At 37.0% G+C, this 23,692-nt stretch overlaps 2 protein-coding genes across 2 annotated transcripts in view; both read left to right on the forward strand.

The window, feature by feature from the left end:
* LOC116846237 overlaps positions 1 to 23,692 on the forward strand; it is a 44,827-nt gene that overhangs the window by 13,736 nt on the left and 7,399 nt on the right. The window lies entirely within an intron of this gene.
* The window catches only part of LOC116846257 (protein GVQW3-like), a 4,742-nt gene continuing 3,827 nt past the window's right edge, over positions 22,778 to 23,692 (forward strand). The window contains exon 1 of the mRNA XM_032819852.1: positions 22,778 to 23,688. Within this exon, the coding sequence (XP_032675743.1) occupies positions 23,190 to 23,688 (499 nt within the window). The 5' untranslated portion in view covers positions 22,778 to 23,189. The remainder of the gene's footprint in view (positions 23,689 to 23,692) is intronic.

Here is a 23,692-nt window from a genome sequence, read left to right on the forward strand (position 1 = left end):
CTCTCTCTCTCTCTCTCTCTCTCTCTCTCTCTCTCTCTCTCTCTCTCTCTCTCTCTCTCTGTCAGAGGATCCCCTATAATCTCCCTTAAGTTTTATTGCCTATATTTCTCTGCGTGCTCCCGACCTTACCGCGGATACACGTCGGTAGCGGCGTTCACAACTTTCTCGACAACTTGAAGAATTCAGTTTGACGCGAGGGACAACTTCATTCGATAAAAAGTGCGCAAATCGTTTTGTAACTGAGCACGTCATAAACCGCGGCGCAACATAAAATTCGATCCAAGTTGTTTGCAATTTTTATGCACTTCTTCGTCGGCTGTAAAGCCAGACACGCGCGTTTTGATGACCCGAATGCCCGCGACACGTTACATCGGATTTTTCTGCTGTCCGGTCCAATAAGCAGCGGCCTATTTTTCTGTTGGACAGAAAACACTATAAATTTCCATTTCCAATGCCAACGGCGCGACAAGAGAGACTTCCCTAACTTCGAGTTAACTGCGAACGAGAGCCCTTCATGCGGTTGCATGCAGGAATACAAAGTGAATGGCCGACCGGCGTTCTCTCGACGTGCCTCATCGAAATTCTTCGTGTTTCGCGTCGCGGCTCGTCACGCAAAACTACCTGCGTACAATGCAGAGCCGGCGGGGGGTGAAAGCCACCCGGGATCGGGCACGGGGTGCCAGATAACGTTATTATCACGTACATCTGCGCCTAGATTCTTCTAATAGCGAGAAACAATGCGGGCACTTCCTATGAACGGGATGTATGTGCCGATACTTGCGCGAAATGAAATGAAATGGGATGTTGCGCGCGGGGTAACACAAAGAGGCAGCCGGCGGGAACGATCGGCGAGAGCTTCTCGGGTGAAGAATGGACGGGATTGACCGAATGTGACACGTGCGCGATGCTGCACGTGGACGCCGGATATAAAAGTGTGCGTCGCGACCACGCGCAATGATTTTTCCCCGTTGCTGTATATGAAAATTTTGTTTGTTATCTATACCCAGTCGCGACGTATAAATAGCGGGCGAGTGAAGCTTTCGCGTATTACGCCGCTACACTACAATCGATAATGCGGACGTTACCAGCAGGTGCGTTTTATTGCCCGACGGCTACCACCGGGCCACCGCTGAGAGACCTAAAAATTTTGCAAGGTTTGTAATCCTGAAAGTTGGCTTGTCTGCCATTTTCTTGTTCTTTTTTTCTTTTTAACCCTTTCAAGTACAGGACCTTCGAAATTCGAATTCTAATAAGACATTCATGTTACATATCTAGAATGATAATCCAAAAAATCATTTCTCTTGAAATTGATTTTTCTATTTTATTTTTCCTTATTTTTTTATATTCCCTATTATTAAAACCAATAGAGTACATCACAGGCTGAGCGGTGGTTTCGTTGCGAGATTGGTATGCCTGAAGCTATTGGTTTTAATAGGTGATTTCACGCTGAAATTAATGTGCCTTAAAGAATTAACTGATTGGAATCTTGAAAATTCGGCGAATGCGGACACTAACGTCATTCCAGTGATATTGTCTCGCGATGCGATGGTGATGCTTCCCACATTGCAAAAATTTTACAAAAAATTTAACATATTTCATATGTCCCGATTCATCTACTCTTATTTTTGTATTGATCCAACACAGGCGGCAAATATGTTAACAAATAATACTTATCTATATACTCGACGTGCAAAGTATATGTCACTGAAAATTCGTACATATTTGTTTGTAAAAAGTTATAAATTGTTGTACTTCTAACGCTTAAGGGAATGCTGAAAACTTTACCGACAGAATACTGGCATTTTTCTGCAAAATTTACGTTGTATTGATTGTACAGAATTACAAATGCTTTTACGCGATAAAAGTACGTGCAAAAATAAATAGGAGCATTGCTCAATATGCAGGGAACTACAGACCTTGAAAACTGGGAAAAGTCATGGAATTTAAATTTGTTATAGAAAATCGGGATATATGTGAAAAATATAAAATAACCTGGGATTTTGGAATTTAAATTTGTCATGGAAAATTAGGATATATGTCAGGAAAAAATATAAAATAACCTGGGATTTTGGCCTTTCCTTACAATTCTTTAAAATTAAGGTAACTCTCCCTGGGTTATAAGAGAACAATACACAATTTTTGGACACTTCCCAGGTAGCATACACACGTTTTAAAAGGTTTTATAAACGTTAGAACCAAACCTTTTATAACTGTTTCCAAAACGTTTCATAACGTTTCTAAAATGTTTTTTATTAGTAAAAATGTCCACTCAAAAAACGTTAGATGAAACGTTATTTTTGTGAAAAAATCGCTGAAGAAACGTTTTATAAAAAATTCATAAATAAGGTTTCAGAGAGGTTATTGTTAAAACGTTTCTTATTGGTGCTTTACGGTTCTGAAACTATAGATACTTTTAAGAAACGTTTCTGATGCGTGTATGTGCTACCTGGGTTACTAAATCTAGAGTCACTAGAGATTTTATTTTTTAACTAGGAAGTTTATTTTTTAAATTTTAATGTTAAAAGTTTATAGATATAGTATAAGAATTTAAATGTTATTTAAAAATAAATAAGATTTTCTTAGTTTATATTGAATATGTATACATCTATGCTAGTCCATGCATCATGATGTGTGTTAACAAAATAATTAACATTTATATTTTATTCAGCGTTTTTTCATTCAATCACCCTTTTCCGTTTCATAACTACATTCTTTTTTCTAATATTCATATAATTTTTATTAGCTTGAATGTGCATTTTCAGGAATATATGTTAGGAATATTATCTTACTAAACTAAATTTGTATTGCTTTTAATAATATACTACTTTTGTATTTGTATTTGTTTTGCTTTTAATAATAGCTACTTTTTCTGTAATCTCTGTTCCTAAATGTTAAAATTAAAGATTATATGTTGGTCATAGAAAATTCTCCACTGTCGTTTGGAAAACATGAAAAAGTCAGGGAAAATTGATTTTCTGTAACAATCCTGACGAAAACGAGAAAAAAAGATTTTATATGCTTAAACTCGAGGTAGAACAGTCAAAATGGCACGATAATTATACGTTAAATTGACGGGTATGCTAGAACGAGTATGCTAGAAATGTAAGATTCTATCGCAACCGGGGAAAAATCGATATTTGCGTACATTAGCAGGTCACTATTGCGAAACTGAGGCTTATTTTCGAAAGTTGATCAGTGCATTTAGAATCTCGATGTTTGTGTGAATATCGCGCGACGTTCAGCAAGTGAATCGCCTAGTCAGTGATCATTATAATATCGTATACGAATAGTAATTACGTTATTTCCTCGGTATTGTCTGTATCTTAAAGCCGATGCCTTATCTGCGCCGTGAATAGCTCCGATCGCAAATGCATTATCGGCAGGCTAGCACGTTGCGTGATTATTGCTATAGATATAGCTAATTTGGAAGACCTCACTGTTCTCTGGCAGATCTAGCACCTCGTAATTACCGTCGAGCGTTGTCCAATTTCGTCTGACGTTTGACGTATATGCATGAAGAGTGCCTACGTCAATCCCGGCGCATTTGCCTTTGTTATGCGTGTGCATACGTATGTACACATGTCACAAACATGAGAAGCGTTATGAAAAAAAGCGGCAAAACCACGGCTACTTTTAGCGCGAGTACGATAATGGTGTGAGAAGATATGGAAATCAAGAGATATCAAAGTGAGAAGGGAAATAACGCGCAGAATACGCCACTGTTGTTTGCTGTGACATTTCCCCTTTTTCTCTTTTGCTTACCACCCAATGGAAACTTCCGTCTCGACATTCAAATTTAACGATCAAGTGATAAGCGTGATAATTAATGAGAGAAATTGAGACTCTCGGGATCAATAATTCAATTGAAAATCCGGAGCCAGTGATGATACAATAATTAAAGTTGAACATCTTGTTCACAATAGCTCTCTTGCGCATGACATGAAGTTTTAATCCGCAAATTGAGTTGATGGATCGTGTTACTTTTCTGCGAAACTTGCTGATGTTACTTTGAAGGATATGGTGATACAAGTGCGGGCAACGTGTCGCGCTACACGTACATCTAGTTGTCGGACATCTTCCGTAAGAACCGGACTTGTTGGAACACGCTTGAAAGAGGAACTACAAAGTCCCTCCCCCGGTCACATCGTATCAGCCTGTCTTACAACTATACGTCAGACAGGCAGGCGACTTCGTCCTCGTCTCACAAAGGAGAATACTTGGACGTATTTTGAGTGCCTTGGCGCAGCTTCGCAATGAATGGGCTTTCGGCGAGCCTCACGCGACAGACGGCTTCTAGTAATATCGATTTACGGCTTTACATTACGCTGACTTTTGCGTCTAGTCGGACAAACGACTGAGGGCGAGATCGATGCGTATAGCGAAGTGTTAATATCGTCGGGGTTACTACATAATTCGAAATTGCCGCCTAAGAGACGAATCTAAAAGCACAATATGGATAAAAATAAATGGAGCTTTCCGCCACTCGCGACCTTAGCCTTTATAATAGATGTGCCGAATTTAGAGTCATTCTTTTCTTAGCATTATCCGATGCCAACGGAAGATTGTCGTAACCATTTTACGAAAGTTCTCTTTTACACGGAGAAAATGTTGTAACACAGACTTTGTTATAACTTTTCTAAACTCTTCGATCACATACACGAAGAAGAAGACTTGGTTGGATTAACCAAATGTGTCTGGTGAAGCGTAATCAAACCAGAATTTCTTTTTACGTTTTTTAATTTTCCTTTGCAAAATTGCAAAACTGCAAAACCGTACTTTTGCAAAATTATGGCCGAGATTGCCACAAGATTACTTGTTTCAAAATGTTACGCACATTTGATTTCTTGCTATTAGATTATTTCAATTATTTGAATATTTTGTATATGGCACATCTGGCAGATCATCAAATTTATTGCTTCTATATTAATTTATTAATTTATACTAATGTCAGAATAATCTAGTTTTACAAGAAACATTGTAAAAAGAAATGGTATGGCGGTATAATTTCAATGTAATTTTTTACTACACTATCTTCTCCGTTGTGTACCAAATCTGATCTTTATCTTTTTTTATTAAGCAGAGAGAATTTTTTATTAAGAGAATCTAATTTTTCGTCATTGATCTGTGCTTGCCGAGCTTAGGTTTGCAAAATTCAATCAATTTTCAGACATCAATTTCTCAACACTTTTGCGAAAGAAAAAATTTCGATTTCAAAAATCATAATTGAAGAATCTGCCGTTGAAATTACCATGATAGAATTGCGCTCAATTTACTTTGTCCCGTTTTCTGTCGGGACGTTTTGTGAATAATTTGCCGAATAGTGATATTTCGTTCCCAAGTACAAGATTCCCCTGATAAGATTCAAAATTAGGAATTTGGCACTTAATCGAAACAGTCTTGTATTCCTGATTTTACCAGGACGGTCAATTTTTTTAAATGCTCAAGCGATCCCTTTTCACCTTTTCGCGTTGGTTCTTGCAACTAATTACTGCAGTTTATACCTTCGTACCTGGCACTGTCGCAGTCGTGCGCAGCACCGTCGCGTTTGGCGCATGGTTTTCGCCGTAGAACGCATCTAAGGTGCATAGATAGGCAAGCAGGCAGGCAGGCGCAGTGCAGGACAGCGCATTTCAGCCTCTCGCCGTACTCCGCGCACGTGATGTTATAAAATTACCGAGCAAATTGCATTTGCGCCGCACTACCGAAAAGTTCTCCGATAAAACTATCACGTTCGAGGAAAGCCCACCCTCGCATCCGATTTTCGGGATAAACCGTTTCCTGACGCAGCGGCACCTTCCACGAGCCTTCCACGCCAGCCAGTCAGCCAACTAGTCTTTCTATTGCTTTTTCCGTCGTGATAATAGCGAGCTCTTTGGATGCATCTTGGAATATTCTTGGAATATTCTCTATGTTTCCGCAAGCCGTTCGATAACGGGCTTGCACGACGCGAATCACGGCGGAGAATTGATTTCGATATTTTTAAGCGACATATCGATGAAATGTCCTCTACAGTCAGGAGCCGAAGGTAAGGGCATTTTGTGGAAATATTCGAGAGAAGACAAAAAAGAAGAATTTTTACTGAAAAAGAGGAACATGTATGAAAATTGCAGTCGGTTTAATAGCCAACAAATTCGCGTGTGTGCAAATTCACATCGCCATACAATTTAAATGATCAAATTAATGAAAAGTAAAACGGCTGATTTCATTTTTGCGTAATGGATGCTTAAAATTTTAGCGGTCTCAATTGCCACTGTTAATTGGGCGTATTGCTCGTCGCGCGGCCGGCTTTTACGACTTTAGCGAGGTGCATTTTAGCATGATACAATGTACGCTAAAATGCACTCTCTCGCGCGTAAGTGGATCATGAATTATTTAATTTTCCGTGCACGGGAGAGAGAGAAGGAGAGAGAAAAGTAGTGAGTGTAGGACGTTGCACGCGGGCACGCATGTCGTCGGAAAGAATCGAATAAATAAGAGCGAAGCTAAATGTGGATTGTGTTATATCAAGGGAACGTGACATTTTTCTTACTCTGCATTCGCGTCATATCGAAAAACACCGGTATGTTAAAAATGACGAGATTTCACTGCGTCAGTATGATTACGATGCGAAATTACGGGATGTAATGCAGTTATACAGTGGGAGTCGAATAAATAAAACTGAAATTAAATATAGATCTCGTTGCGTCAAAACGCACGTGGCATTCTTGCCCTTTTGCTTTGCACTCGCATTGCGTCGGAAACCAGGCACAGGCACACGGAAAACGCGCGATTTTATCACGTCGATCTGTTTACGACGAGAAATTCCGCAATATCCGAGGAGCACTGTTTATCCATTATTTGTGCTGTTCTGTCGCCCGCCTCTCGCTTTGTAGCGCAACGAGAAGGACTGTTGAAAGGAAAACACAGGCGAATTAGTCGTCTGTAATCTGCATTGAATTATTTCGCGCAATCGCTGTACACCCCGACGAGACGTGGCGCAATTCATCCAGATTTAATGGGGCGTAAATTATTACGATTAAATACGCGATCGTTGAATGCTTCGAACACTCGTCATACTCGGCTTTATGGTAAGACGAATAAAAAGAACATTTGACCTCGCTTGCATTTTATATTATCGTCATCATAACGCCAACAAAACCAAGCGTGAAAATCGAGGAGCAAAATGAAGAAATAAGTGCAGATCGTCATGTATTTATCGACACGCGTTAAAATTAAAGTAAGCACGGTGGAAAACATTTTGTATTTGTGTTGGTCCGTGTCGGAGTTTTAATTCTTTAACATATCTAATAATTTATCGCGTTAATTTATCATATAGTTGTTGAGTTTACATTCATCGTTTCTGAGCGTTAAACTAACTAACACAACAGTGACCAAATGTTCCATTTTTCGTGCTAATATTTGTCATATTATTTGCGTTATGTTTATTTACATATTTGCCTTGTATCAAATTAACGCGAGAATTAATGTGGATAAATTACGACGTGTATGTAACGTGTTAAATCCAACACAGAATTTTTTACAGCGAGTAGCTGCGTTCAACAGAGAATGCTACTTCGTTGTTGCGAAATTCGTGAATCTAATTGGTGTATGCTCTTAACCTGAACAAAATCTAAGAGCAATCAGGTTCACGAATTTTACAACAGTTGCAGAGCAGTTTTTCTCTGCTAAACGCAACCATTCAGATTTTTAATGATTCACGAGTGTTCGATAAGTTTGAAATATTATTACAAGAAAATTTATGTAAAAAATAGTGCTCTCTCTCTTTTATACGTGAATTTTTAACGTTTGAAACTTATTAATGACTAATACTCTTTTCGCAGTCCATTCTGTTATTTATAAGTTTCAGAAATGCATCAAACATCATTCGAAATAAACTTAAGGGGACTGGAGGATCAGATTGCCTGAAAATCGTGCTTGTTTTTTCACAATTTTTTATGACAAACTGAATAAATATGTGAAAGTGAATTTTAGGTAGAAAATCTCTGTAAGCTTATCGTTATTGTGTAATTTTTTTTATTGTGTGAACCACTATAATAGAAATTGAATAAAAGTTAATGCAAATATCTTAATGGAATATTATTAAATTTTCAGTTCTTTTATAGTAAAAAAATTAATATTTCAAAATTAAATATTTTCACAAGTTTGTCAATAGTTCACACGATAACGACAAGCTTACGGAAATTTTCTACCTAAAATTCAGCTTAATTGAACCACCAAGAGTCAAGATATTACTGCAAAATGACGACTTTGAAAAAAAAACGAAATATATTTTAACTGCATGTACCATACACTTACACTTACATTGAGTATTTGATTATCAAAATTATATTTTTCTTCTCTTTATATATTATATAAATATACGTCAAAATAACACTTTTGCATGTTCGTTCAGTTTATCATAAAAAATTGTGAAAGAATAAGCACGATTTTCAGGCAATCTGACCTTTCAGTTTCCTTAATAGAGCGCTTTTTTAAATGGCCGTGAAAATTTAAATCAAGTACGTGCTATTATTCGGAAGAGTGTATGATGCAATTTTCAAGATTGTCCTTCTTGCTGACTGTGCGCATAATGCATTGAATTACGGCCACCGCATTGCCTCGCTAAGAGTCCTTTCGGATCGAGTCTGCCTTTGTCCTCGGCAGGAAACTTGAAATTGAATCCGTTGAAGGACACAAGTAACGTACCTCGATGAGTATCTCGCAGGAGCACGCAATGCGAGCTTTTATGACATTATCTTTACGCCTGCAATCGATATCAGATACTCGAGGACGCGAGTCCAACTTTAGACAATGACGCGCGCCGTACCGACTAATAACAATTAACGAACGATTGTATAAAACGAAACATCGATCCACTGCGTGCACGACGCAATATCCTTGTGCCGCTTCGCAACAGCGAGAGATGGTCGAGTTACAATGATTTGTAACTGGAATTAGTTGTCGCAGGTTTTCGACGACGTAAAACAAACACGAGAGAATAATGCATTCACGGCACATGGAAAATGAGCTCGTGACACAAAATATCGACAATATCCCAGGCTCGCGTAAAATTTCGCACTTCTTTTCAAGAAATTCGAATTTAGCGCAAGCACGTTTCGAAAGTAAAGACAACGTTATTAATATAATTGTCGCGAAATTCGGTGTCTTCGTGGAATTGCAGTTCACTTTGGAAACTGTGTGACAGTGAAAATCAAACATTCTTTGTTCAGGAACTGCGGGGTCGCTCCCTGCTGAATTTCCTTATAGATTGCGTGGATGCTACATGAGCGAATATAATCGAGACGCTGGTAGTCATCTTTGTGCGAGCTTATTGTCTTATTGGTTCGCCTCGAAATCCATTTAGGTAGTTAAACGGCGTTAGACAATGGCTCGCATTCAACAAGTAATGAAGCTAGGCGATCGGTAGACCATTTAGCTGCTGGCCGAACTAGCGGAGCTAATAGCAATTTCGGGCTCTTATTTGAAGTGTAAATTTTCATCGGCTATCTAAATAGAACGGTCGGCGATGTAACTAATGAGACACACGAGGGAACGCCTTTAACAAGTAGCTGCTATCTAGCTGCTGGAAGATTTGATGTAAGAAAATGCGCTGACGTCCTCGGCATTAACCTCGACTGTCTGTGAGAAACTTCCCATTGAGTATTCTGTGACCTTTTCTCAAGGCACTCTAACTCATTAAAGAATCAGGCGAACTGTCCATGCAAAAAAAAAATATATATATACACATTTACTATCACGAATATTTCTTATTTATTCATCTTACGAGAATTACGTTTCAAATGCGATCACTAAGACGTTTTCGTTCTCTCTCGAGAGGATTCTGGCAAATCATAAAAATATAATCGCTCAGGTTTGCGCCGAGGAAAAGAGGCGACCAACTTTCGCATCTTATCTTTTCTTCTCGACAAGCACATTGAATGAGAGAAGAAAGTACGAGAAACGGATAAAAAGAAGGGGGACAAAGAGGGAAGTTTGAGAGACTGACAAAACAAGAGAGGGAAGGATATAGGGGAGATTCTGTTAAAAACTGAATGCGCAGGGACGTTCTTTCCGATAACTTTCCTCTGTTTGTGCACTTCAGCCTCTCATTGGCGCACGTTATTTACCACTTTCCGTCGAATACGCGTGAGAGACAGCGATAAAAGAAACATAATAGACAAATGCAATTGATACGACGAATGATCGGATATTGCGCCGACATCGGCCGTACATTAACGTACAGTATGACTTTTCGAGACTGACTGTTTTCCCGATAACGTATTGCGCTCCACGAAAAATCAATTTGCTGCGAGATTTTCAGGAAGGTTATGGCTCACAATTCCATCCGCCCATTCGACCTTTGTGTAAATAACAGTTAACTGGAGAAAATCACTCACTAACGAGGAATATACGAGATAGGATCGCAAATGGAAATTCCTCGATGAAAATGTGATTTTCTGATGGTATTATGATGGTATTCAAAAAACAACACGTGACAAGATTATACACGAACTGCTTTGTGTAGTTCATGCTACGAGCAACCAACGTTAGGTGACTTCTTTAATAATAGCGTTGTCGGGAAATGAATTGTCACGAGAGACTCTGTGTGATTTTCCGATTTTCGTTGAATTCCCCGCCATTCTACCTCTCCGTTTGTCTCAGTCCGGTCATCCATTCTGCTCAATGTCCATCGCGATCTATTCGTCGTTTTTCTCACTTCCTTTCTTTTTCCTTTCTTCTTTTTTGAAAATTCACTACGCTACCAGCGAAGACAGACAACTAGCCGGTGCAGCTTAATGAGTTCCCCGTTCATTCAAGATAGCGTTGGACAACACGAAGAAAATATGAGAAGGGATGACTCGAGGGCGGTGAACCAAGAAAGACGTGTTGGCGTGAACAGAGAGAAGAGGGGGCGGTGGCGGAGGGAGAGGAGAGATAGACAGAAAGGATGAGAGAGAGAGAGAGAGAGAGTGAGAGAGAGAGAGAGAGAGAGAGAGAGAAGAATCCAATAGTCCAATGCCCGGCTAGAGCTAAAGGCTCTTTGTCTCTCCACCGGATGCCGGGATGCCAATAGCTGACGTGCCTCAGGCTATGTTTCTGCGTACCATGATAGGTCGCACTAGCACAACCGTACCAGTACACTGTACCTGTAGTCCGCGTATCAATATACCATGTAAAGACTACCATAACCAGTCAGAATTTGTGAAATAAGCATACGCCGTCGTGGAAACACACTAACTCGTCTCAATAGCGGCTTTGCACTTTTCAGCGTTTCGCGAATGCAAAACGATACCGAGCCAGCTCGACTGTGCGCTCCCATATGTGGTGGAGGGAACGTATTAATATGGCATATCATACCAGGTTCGCACGCACACGCGTAATACAACGACTATTGTTAGCTGGGCTCGCTTTTAATTGAGCAGCGAATGTTTACACGAAGGCGCGAATCGCAGTACGTGGTAGACGAGACCTACCATGCACACCTCAGCGCGCGTTATACAGAAATGATCTTGTTTTAACGTCCCATTGTTCCGATATGCCGTTCGGATATGAGCCATTATTGTCCGCGAGAACACCTAGAAAAAGAGTCGTGTAATTGCTGGGCATCCCATTGAAAACAAAAGCAACGGATTCAAGAGAGGACTCAATAAAACATATCCGTGTCAAGTGCTGCCGCAACGTTTCGTATGGTTAAGCTGCACCGCATAAAAGAGGCACGACACGTACGGTTTATTATTAATGTAAATAATGGAGACGTAGCGGCAAGGTGTGCCCACTTCGCAAGCAGCAGTCACAATTTAGTTTGCATAATTTACATAGCAATATTATGAAATTGGTTGTCAAGCCAATGTGTCGTTGCTATGTGCTTCATTTGATCGATGCATACCCGAGTAAAAAAACTTCCGACAAAAACTGGCCACTTCTCGACCAGAAACTCTGCAGTTTTTACTGACTATGATTCAGGCAGTAAGTGGCGAGAAAGATATTGGCCAGTGTGTTCCTTGGCTAATTATTGATCAGAAACTAGGTGATAAAAAAGAGTAAGTAAATGTTAGACAGTTTTTGTCTGGTAAAACCCTGAAAAAATCAGCCAATTACTGGCCAGAAACTAGACAAGAAAAAGTCAGAAATAAAGCTACACTGAGAGAAAAAAATAGTTGGAATAACTATAATCTCACTATATTTTATAGTTCGTTTTGGACTCAAACATATATTTATAGTTCATCTAAACATGAAGATATAGTAGAATGAACACAGATTTATAGTCATCATCATATTACTCTATATATATGGTAAAGCATCTTTTGAGAATATAATTACATGTACCTATATTTGTCAAATATTCCAATTGTATTGACTATATAAAATAGTTAATTTCTCTTACCATTCAATATTTGCTACCTTACTATATTTCTTATTTCAAATAATTATAATTCTTGGTAAAAATTTTACATGAGTCAGTTATATTATGCTTATATTGTAAATATTATAAATATTATGGTAACATTTACTATAAAAATTATATTCCTAATTATAATCTTTTTACTATGCCATTATAGTTCCAAATATCATACATTTTTCTCTCAGTATACTGAGAGGAAACACTGAGAGAAAAAAATAGTTGGAATAACTATAATCTCACTATATTTTATAGTTCGTTTTGGATTCAAACATATATTTATAGTTCATCTAAACATGAAGATATAGTAGAATGAACACAGATTTATAGTCACCATCGTATTACTCTATATATATGGTAAAGCACCTTTTGAGAATATAATTACATGTACCTATATTTGCCAAATATTCCAATTGTATTGAGTATATAAAATAGTTAATTTCTCTTACCATTCAATATTTGCTACTTTACTATATTTTTTATTTCAAATAATTATAATTCTTGGTAAAAATTTTACACGGGTCAGTTATACTATGCTTATATTGTAAATATTACAAATATTATGGTAACATTTACTATAAAAATTATATTTCTAACTATAATCTTTTTACTATGTTATTATAGTTCCAAATATCATACATTTTTCACTTAGTGTACAACTATCTTAGTAATGAAAGAATTTCTACATGAAAAGACTCTACCTTTTGAAGCACGAGTTTCACTTTTATACTGCCTGTTGAATAATAAAATATACTTTATCATGTAGAATCGAATAATAAAAACTATATGAAAGCTGTATGAAACTATATGATTTTTTACAAAAAAAGGAATTGATTAGGAACTGGGTAGAAATTAGCCGAAAACCGGTTAAAAATTTCAAAAATCTTAAATAGAAATAAAGAAAGAAATACATATTTAGAAATTTTATATACAAAGAGTGGAATTACTTAAAATAATAATAATTGGAATTCAGGATCAGTTTTTGACGTGGAAGGTTATACGACGTATATACGTTATAGGACCGGAAAGATATTCGGCGCGTGCGTCTGACACTGTCAAATTATTATCCTCTTATTCAAACTTATTCACACTAACGTTCTTATTGAAAGAAAAGATTTTGTTGTCGAAACGAAAACATTGGACTATAATTTGGTTAAAATAGAATCAACCAAATATTTGATAATTGCAACTGATAAATTTAATTGCTGCTATATGTGTTTTTTGCTTTCTTAATAATACATATATCGAAGTAAAAAGTATGTGGTGCCAACCAAATTGTACATACCAAATGTTTTAGTTGCAAAATAATTTTTTTCAACGTAGTGCATGGCTTTTATAGGCTCTTATAGGCTTTATCCTTCTTTGAATTAAGTGTAATAAATCTTCAGAGCTTTTGATGTATATAGTTTAGATAAAAACTAGTCAGAAGGTAGTCGGAGACTAACTAGTTTTATTGGTTAGTTACTAGTGAAGCAAGCATCGGTCAAACTAGCCAGTTACTGGCTAGAAACTGGTTAATTTTCTACTCGGGTAGTTGCATTAACGATGTTAAATTGTCCCTTGTAGCTTAACGCGTAATGCATATATTTGGCATGCTAGTTAGGTAAAATTTGCACGAAGTAAAGCCGGCCACCGATCTCCTTTCATCCGCGATAAACGCGACGCGCTCGCTGAAGCGACCTGCAAGCTTTGAGAATCACTGGATCAGATGGCCGATGTAGTACATAATTGCGTGAGAGATATTCGAACGGCCAAGCGAAGTGTCGCAATTAAGTTCATCGATCCGATAATATGTAACGGCCATGCGGTGCTTCGAAAATAGAACTATACCTACCGAAAAGTCCTGCGGTCTCGTGCGATTGCACATACACGTAGCCACAAACCGCGCGTACCTTCGCTATTAGATCAATGCGGATCTGGAGCGACTGTTGACCGGTGGATTTGTACAGTTGTCGGCTCGCGGAATTTAAACGTCGCGAACCAACAACGTTCCCGGAATTTGCCGGGAGATATGGATTTTTTCCTCTCTCGGCCTTGTAACGCAGTCTTCGTCCTCACAAGTGCTGTTATAGCACGCCGAAGTAATGAGTGACAAAATCGATAAGTGTTATAAACGCGCAGCGAGCATATATAGTCATTATTTATACGTTACGAACAAGTACACCTTCCCATCGCACGTGCATGTTTTATTCTGTCCGACATCGGCTGATTCGCAAAAACATTTGTAATTCAAGCAATCGCTCTATACACATTGTGTATACTGAAAGAACAAATATCTAAAGAAAATAAAGAGATATTTATTCGGTGGGTACATATTTATTTAAATCTAAAGTCTTTTATTTAAATAAAATAAATAACTGCTTTCATGAGACGTAACAATTTTACGAAAATGTATATTTTCTTATTTAAAAAGTATAATCTTGTCAATGTAAAAATATATATATTAATATAAGTACACACAGAAAGAATGGTTGATTTGACTAAAATTATATTTACTTTTAACTCTAACCATACTTTTCGGTTGTTTTAACACGAAAATGGTAGTAATAACGTACACAAATAAGGTTATTATCATTAACATTATGATAGAACTTAATAAAAAGTGGTTTTCTTGATCATAATAATTTAATACTAATTATTTGTCCATGTGATTGCAGTTATCAATATTTTTTTCTCATTGTAGATATATTACTAATACTCACTGAATACGTATTTTTTTTATTTTTACAAATTTTTTCTTGTTAGTATAATAAACCTTGCATAGAAAATTCTCGTGTTTTTTTGGTTCCTTTAAAATGTGTCACGCTCAATATTCATGCGGTGATTGCATGTTATATAACATGTAGCACCTTATCTTATAAATTCCCAACTCCACGAGAATTATTAGTTAACTTTACTGATAAGCGCTTATATATTCCGGTGGGCCATTAATTTTATACAGTGACGAATGGCAAGATACGAATGGCACTTCGCGGGAAGTTAAAACATTTTTGCTGGGAGCAGGTGGACATGGTTTCGCGACGAGTAACGGTGTGTGTGTGTCTCGTGGTTTCTCGCAATATATACAGTAGTTCTTCACGCTACAGTAGAGTAGACGCGAAATATGGTCGGCCGCCCGAAGACAGCACTCGTATTCGCGTTCGATAAACGAACATGATACATCGACACCAAGCTTGCCAGAGTATTTACCAGAACGGAGGAAGTGAGATTGATTAATTGTAATAATATATATCAATATATAACATATATACCTTTTATATACATATATATGGGGCATTCTTTGTCAAATTTGACACCTCCTGTCTAAAAATTGGGGCAACCAAAAAATTTCTTTTTGGGCTTATTTTATAGCTATATATATGTACTTTTGTTTAAACCCTGATCTTTTTAAGAAACTAATATAACGGACCCAATACGACGGTTAAAATCTGAGGAAAACGAATTGTAAATAGTAAAATCACTATTAAAACGTACTAAACTGGTTGATATTTTTATGAAATCTATTATGGTATTATGGTGTTTTTTAGTCGCTGATAACGAATTTGTAATTAGCATATTAAATTTTAAAGTAGTCGGATCTAATATGGCGGCTAAATACTACGAAAATAGTAAAAAATAATGATATTGTTAACTGAGACTTACATTGTAGATTCAATGCTCATTAAATTCAGTGTTGCAACGTTTCTTCATCACTGATCATCACTGATTTTAAATCTATGATGACAATGTCAAATTTCAAAATGACGGACCTAATATGGTGGCCAAGATTTATGCAAGACGATTTAATAATTGCAAAATTCTGAATTAAAAGCAACGATTAGTTCTAATTTTCATGAAAATTAATATTACAGTATTTTCTTTAGAAAATGCGAAGTAATGGAGCCGAGATTCTGAAACTTAGTCACATATTGTTAAGTGTTTCGCAGCAATTAGCCGCCATATTGGCTCTAATCATTTTGAAGTTTGATATTCGAATTGCAGATTCTTGACTAACGACTAAAAAATACTGTAATACTAATTTTTATGAAAATTGGGACTAGTCGTTAGTTTTAATTCAGAATTTCGCAACTGTTAAATCGTCTTCTGTAAACCTTGGCTACCATATTGGGTCCACTATATTGAAATGTGACATTGTTATCATAGATTTAAAATTAGCGATTGAAGAAACGCTGCAACACTAAATTTAATGAGCACTGAACCTACAGTGTAAGTCTCAGTTAACAATATCATTATTTTTAATTTTCGTAACATTTAACCGCCATATTAGATCCGACATTCAAATTTGATATGTTGATTATAAATTCGTTATCAGCAACTAAAAAAACTGTAATACTAAATTTCATGAAAATAGTAACCAGTTTACTAAGTTTTAATTAGTGATTTCACTATTTATAGTTTGTTTTCCTCAGATTTTGACCGTCGTATTGGGTCCATCATATTGTTTTTTTAAAAAGGCCAGAGTTTAAATAAAAGTACATATATATAACTATAAAATAAACCCAAAAAGAAATTTTTTGGTTGCCCAAATTTTTGGACAGGGGGGTGTCAGATTTGACAAAGAATGCTTTATATATATATACATATATTAGTAGTATCTTTAAATATTTATAAATAATAATTTATAATATTTATAATATTTATAATAATTATAAAACCTAATTATTAATAACATAATAATTATATTTTGTGGACACGTTTAGTGTTTTCTTTCTACTTAAATTCTTTGTGGAATCGTAGAGTTTCAGCGCAAATTCCATTAATCTTAGTCGGCAAAGCATTAGTGACTAATACTTCAGAGATCGTGACGACCTTAAAGCGCGTCGTATCCCTAAGGATTGTATCGTTCTCCTACAATGGAACAAAGTAATTGCTTTCGCGATATCCTGTCTTTAAATCAGACATAGTAAAAACCGTAATCTAGGTAAACTGCGATAAATCACCAAGCATTTTTAACGTTCACGTCCACATTTTTATTTCCGAGATTCTTGTGTGTATATATATGTTCACGTCTAACGTAAGAATGAATATGAACTCCGTTAAAATATTTTCCGGGGCTATACACGTGTGTGTACAAAGTTAAATTAAAAATAATTCACAAATTAGAAATTAACGCGTTCGAAGACCTCTTGCGTCGTTTTTGCTTTCGCAAAAAATTACTACAATTCATCAGTAAATCGCGGCGTCGAAGTTATTGAAATCATTAAGCTCTGTTGTTTATAGACTGTAAGTAATTCTGCCTTAAATTTAACACATTTTACATGTTCATCTGTTCAGTCTAATTTTTGTGTTAATTTAATACAAGGCAAATATTAACATTTATGTATTTGTATAAAATATACTGTACGTATAAAATATACCATATAAAATATAACATTTATGTATTTGTATAAAATATACTGTATGTATAAAATATACCACCAATAATATTTTAACATTTAGGATAGGTCAACTGTAAATTCTGGTCAGGAAAAAGCTATTTTTTATTCAATTTTACTATATAAAGTTAGTGATATTAACCTTATATGCATGTTACTACTACCATCGTTTTTGTGTTAGAGAATTAAAAAATATGATAGGTGCCAGAAATAACTGTAATATTTCTAGTTAAATCGACCGTTTTTCCTCTCAGTGTGTTTGTGTTTTGCTGTGGAACAATTTAGAAAAACGATGGTTATGAACGTGATTATGATAAATGGCAGAGTAATAAGAGAACGTAGACGATACGAAAGAATAAACACCGCATTATTATAATTAGCTTAAAGCCGTAATGTGAAATTATCTTCTCAAAGAGTATCGAGAACCGCGAAGACCTCCCGATGCATTGACCGCGAGTGACGATGCATCGGAGTGCATTATTAACGTCCAAGAAGATGGCCTTTCGGTCTCTACCCAGCTTTCAAGGTAATTAAATGAACAGTTGGGGCCGACGGACTGCCAATGAGAGAGCTTCAGCACGGCGCGAAGGAAGCATTGTACTTACAATTCGCGGTTGCACGTTTCCAATGATGGATTTGGGGCGTAAATTCAGCGGGAATTTAATAATGCGCGAACGGAATAGCATATATTGTGTTATGGGTAAGAGATAACGTCGCGTTAAAGGTTTTCGCGACGAGAGGATAAAGAATCACTCGAACAGCAGTTTCCTTCCGGCAATCGGAACTCAGCCGATGCGACATCGTCGCGGTAATGGTATTATATTTTCGCATGTCACGCACCTGAGACACACGTATAATGTACATGTATGTATTTGTACATTTTCGAGTGAAGGTGAAAACGCGGATCGATTTTTCAAGTCGACTTATAGTGTAAGATCACGCTAAGTAATCGAGTATAATCTATCATATACATTTCACACGAGATCGTATTTCTCGTTGAACAACACAGACATCTTGTTATCCTATTAAAGGTCCAGGAATAATTCAAATGTGCCGTGCAAGGAGACACGTGGATTTTTCGGGAAACGCAATTATTTCCAAGGGTGTTCGTGCATGAAGCGTATTCACACTCAGAGGAAAAGAAATGGTAATAGTAATCGTATAGGTGACAACTACGAGTTTTGCAGACGCAGAGAATCAATGTATATAGTTTAATAATTCTCTTATACATACATGGCCTCAAAAGGATTCTTTTAAAACTGAAAAGAAAATATCCTAACCACAGCATTTTTTAAATTTTAGAAGAGAAATATTTATTTTAAAGAATAAATTTTGTTCTTAATAAAAAGTTTCTTTAATAAGAGAGGATTCTATTTCATGCAAACATATTCCTCTTGATTTAAAAGAAGAAAACAGAATAATATCTAGTAGATTTTTGATTAAATAATTCACTTTAACAGAAGAGAGGTACTATTTCGGTAAGAATTTTCGCTTAGAATGTGGGATTACAAGAAATAGCATCTTGCAACTAGAGTTCTTTTTTTTCGGCGTTGAAATATTTTCCTTTTGAAGAAATCTTCTCGAGGTCATATGTAAGAGGATATTCACCAGAAATAAGATTATATATTTCTGAGTGATACATTTTTCTTTATGTGTTTTCTAATGCAACTACGTTTTACGAGCGCCGAGGTGAAATGAAAAATAGATGATGTCCAGGGCGAGACGTAGGAATATTGAGAGAGATAGAGAGCCAGAGGATGGAAGGGAGAAAGATAGGATGGATAGAAACGTTGTACGCGCTGATGGAACCCATCGCTCTCTTGCAAATCTGATTACGCTCCTCCACTAGCTTCCACCATAGTCATTCGCCGCTACTCTTTGACAGAACACATAGGTAGCGCGTGTCCATGTACGTTGCATGGCTCACCAGACCCCGATGAACCGCGACCATCTCGAAAATCGAATAGGGGTTTGTCCCAGCCATTGATTTCCGCCTCGTTTGCCGTCTCGGCCCGAAACGCCGAGGAAAATGCACGGGAAGAGGGAATTTCGAGTATTTACGAGCCATGCCTGTCCACCGGAAGCAGGTAGAATGAGAAAACAGCGCGAGGCTGTCGAAAATTAATCGAGTCGAGTGTAGCAGAAGAGACGTGCGTCACGAAGAGGAAAATTTTCCAGGATGCAAAAAGGAAGCAACTCTTGCAGCAGTCTATCAACGGATCTCTCGTTTCACAAGTAATTACTATGGCTAAAATTATACGGCTATAACTCGAGTAATGTTTTATTCGCGCAACGGATTTGTTCAAACATCTTCCAATAATTAAGGAGGTGCTGGACTCGACAATGAACTCGAAATGTCAATAACGTGAAGGCGATCGTCACTGACACGATCATACTATTCTTGTCGTATTTCTTGCAGTGCATATAGATGTAGATAAATATATACTGCTTTGTTTTACCATGCTAACAAAAAACACATACCACGTATATAGAGATATTTACCGACGGAGTACTGACCTTTCTTTGCAAAGTTTATGTTATATTGGCTGTACAGAATTACAAATGCTCTTATACAAATAAGCGTGGGAAAATGAATTGGAACATTGCTCAGTAAGCATTCATTTATTTTAACTGATACAAAAGATTTGTAGCTTGTGTATACTGAACGTGAATTTGTTTCGCCAAAAAGAATCTCAAAGAACATTGCTGTATCTTTACGTCTGAATTTAAAATATCAGGAAAGTTTGCGGAAAGATGTTTGTGTGGCTAGACGTTTTCTGCTAAATATAGTAAAACAAAACAACACACGCATTTACGAAATATCTATATGTATATGCAAGAAATATAGCAAGAAAGGATAGCGTGATGAGTGACAATGGTTTTTACGTTCACGTCGACATTTTAGAGTTCGTCATGAACTTCACGGTATTCCCTCGAATCATCTAATTCATCTGCGAAGAAGTTGGTTTACGTTTTTGCCGCGATGATCGATACAAATTCCGACATCAATTTGTCATATATAACGACGAACATAATTGCGACGTTAATTCGGTCCAGTTAACCAATTAACGCCCAAATATGCTGAAATTTTATGTTAATTTGAGCCATTTATTTTACTACAGAAATGAGGTCTGTTGTTTATAAAGAGTACCATTTCTACCAATTTCGATGTCACTCTATCGAATAGGGTTGAGAAAATTTAAAAAAATCGCAATTTATGCAATATTTTTGCAAAATAAAATTTAAAAAACGCATGTTTTTAGGACTAATTTTTTCTTTTTCCGCTATTTTCCCCATAAAAACGTGTTAGTATTGCTCGGGAAAGTGTCTAAAACGTGTGCCCAACACTTTAATTAAAAAAATATGACATGGGTATTTTTTTCAACAAACATGGCGGTATTTGAAGCATTTAATTCGAATTTTTGTTTATATTTAGTTATCAAAATTGTTTTACTATGTAATTACTATGAAAGTTTTAGACACTTTCCCGAATGATACTAACACGTTTTTATGGAGAAAATAGCGGAAAAAGAAAAAATTAGCCTTAAAAACATGTTTTTTATTTTATTTTGCAAAAATTTTGCAAAAATTGCGATTTTTTTTTTAATTTTCTCAAAGCTATTCGATAGAGTGACATCAAAATTGAGCGACATCGAGGAATGGTACTCTTTATAAACAACAGATCTCATTAATAAAATAAATGGCTCAAATCAACGCAAAATTTTAGCACATTTGGGCGTTAATGGGTTAATGCAAAAATTGATACGTGGTTTATTTTAAGAACCTCGGGACGAGATACACGATGTCTTTCGATGACAATCGTTTCTCCGTGGAATCGGTTACTTGGGCGCAACTTAACCTAATAGTTTATTACAATATTATTCCACTTTTCTGCAATTGATAATTAACTTAATTAGCCATTTGTTTACGATCGCGAGCGCGTGTAACTGATATCTAACGTAGAGTATATTTCTGTAAATATTTAGACGCGCTACATACGTGGCGTACATGTGCAAAATTTACCGATTGATTAACAGTGTACATTTGCCGAGGTCCAGAGCTCTAAACAGCGATCGAAGCTTTGTACAGCGGCGATATCGTCGCAACACGGGGACTTACTCCCGGGGCTACGAGCAGATTTTCTTTTTCCCAGAGCTAGCTCTGCAGTTATAGCGGGCGGTTCCTCGGGGACTTTCCTTTCACCTTTCCAGCAACGTTCGTCCGCAGCTTGTGCATAGAGGCAGGATACCAAGCGCCATTAGAAAAAGAAAGAAGAAAAAGAGGAACCTTTTCACGTGAACCCATTCCTGTTTCAGAATCCATCCTTCTCCTTCTCCCCTACGCTTCTCTATTCCAGCAGTTATCTGCCTTCTCTCAAACAATTTCCTTCCCTCTTTAACTCGGTTCTTATCTCCGGATAACGGCGGAAGCAGGAAAACTCGTGGGAGGCAGTCGGGAGGGCTGGCGGTGGATCTCGAGAACGCGGCAGTCTCGGAATTCCGCACGCTCTTCAGCCATATTAAACTCGCTTAACGGGTGACCTAGTAACCCGCAAGATCGCAGAGCTGCTCTTGGAAAAACACATTTTTGAGAATGGATCGATGTGGCTGTCACGTATTGTTTGATACGCGAACGATCCGGCAGATTCTGTGATTGATGGCATGAGCGAACGGCGAGGGAATAGCGGCGTGTAACGTTTGGAATCTTTTGATAACGATTTTTTAACATTGTATACAGACTGCTAATCTAAAGATCCACTTACAGTAGGATTGGCAGCAAACTGACAAACCACCATTATTATAAGAATAATCGATATAAATATGGTTGGGCAATTTGCTTACTGCTTATCTTTTACTGCCTACTACCAATCCCATTGTAGGTGACCTTTAAGAAGTAACCTCCAGTACAGTTTAGCCGCAAACGTTTGCGACACATCGCCGTATCTGCCTGGATAAATTTTCCGTCGATTTGTCTTAACTGCATGAAGAGAATATTAGCTTTCTTTCAAATAAATTTTTTTACGTAATTTTTAAGTAATTTTTTAAGTAATTTTACTATGTTTCTAGAAATGTAGAAATAGAATAGTCGATAGGGTCTAAATATTAAAAATATAGCAAATTTTTTAATAATATATTTTAGTTTGTGACAACTAGCATACACTGAGATATATTTACACGGTGGATATCAATAATACATTTCATCAAGTCTGAATTTTTGTATTTAGATATAATAAGCAAAATCCAGGTAGCACACACACGTTTTAGAAATGTTTTATAAACGTTTTAGAACTACCTTCTGTATAAAAAGTACCGGGAAATTGTCATTTAAATGAACCGCGGAAGAGGTAGCGGTAAAAAGTTTTTTTTTTTTAGATTGGCACTACCTTCCTTCATTACCAACCGGAGCTTGAGCTCGATCAGTCAACTAGTTTGTTTATGGCAGCTGTTCAAACAAGTCTACCTCAGTGTTGCTCTGCGAATTTTACCATGGAAAAAATAGTCGAACAAAGAGTGTGCCTCAAATTTTGTGTTGCAAACGAAATTTCGTGTGCCGACGCACTGAAAATGTTGAAAAAAGCCTATGGTGACTCAACCATGTCGAAAACTCGGGCGTACGAGTGGTTTAGTGCGTTCAAAGAGGGGCGTGAAGTGCTCGAAGATTTGCCTCGCTCCGGCCGGCCATCCACGTCTACCACCGACGATAACATTGGAAAAATAAAACATTTAGTGCTGCAAAATCGTCGTTTCAGTGTGAGAGAGCTGGCCCGTGAAGTGAACATTGATAAAATGACCGTTCATGGCATTATAACCAATATTTTGGGCATGAAACGTGTCGCCGCTCGACTGGTCCCGAAAGACCTGAATTTGTTTCAAAAACATTATCGTAAACAGGTGGCCGAAGATATGATTTCGCGTGGCCCAGACTTCTTGAATCGCAT

Source organism: Odontomachus brunneus, unplaced genomic scaffold (genome assembly GCF_010583005.1).
Source record: "Odontomachus brunneus isolate Ranch 3 - 2012 unplaced genomic scaffold, Obru_v1 Obru_scaffold_062, whole genome shotgun sequence".
Classification (NCBI taxonomy): Eukaryota; Metazoa; Arthropoda; class Insecta; order Hymenoptera; family Formicidae; genus Odontomachus; species Odontomachus brunneus.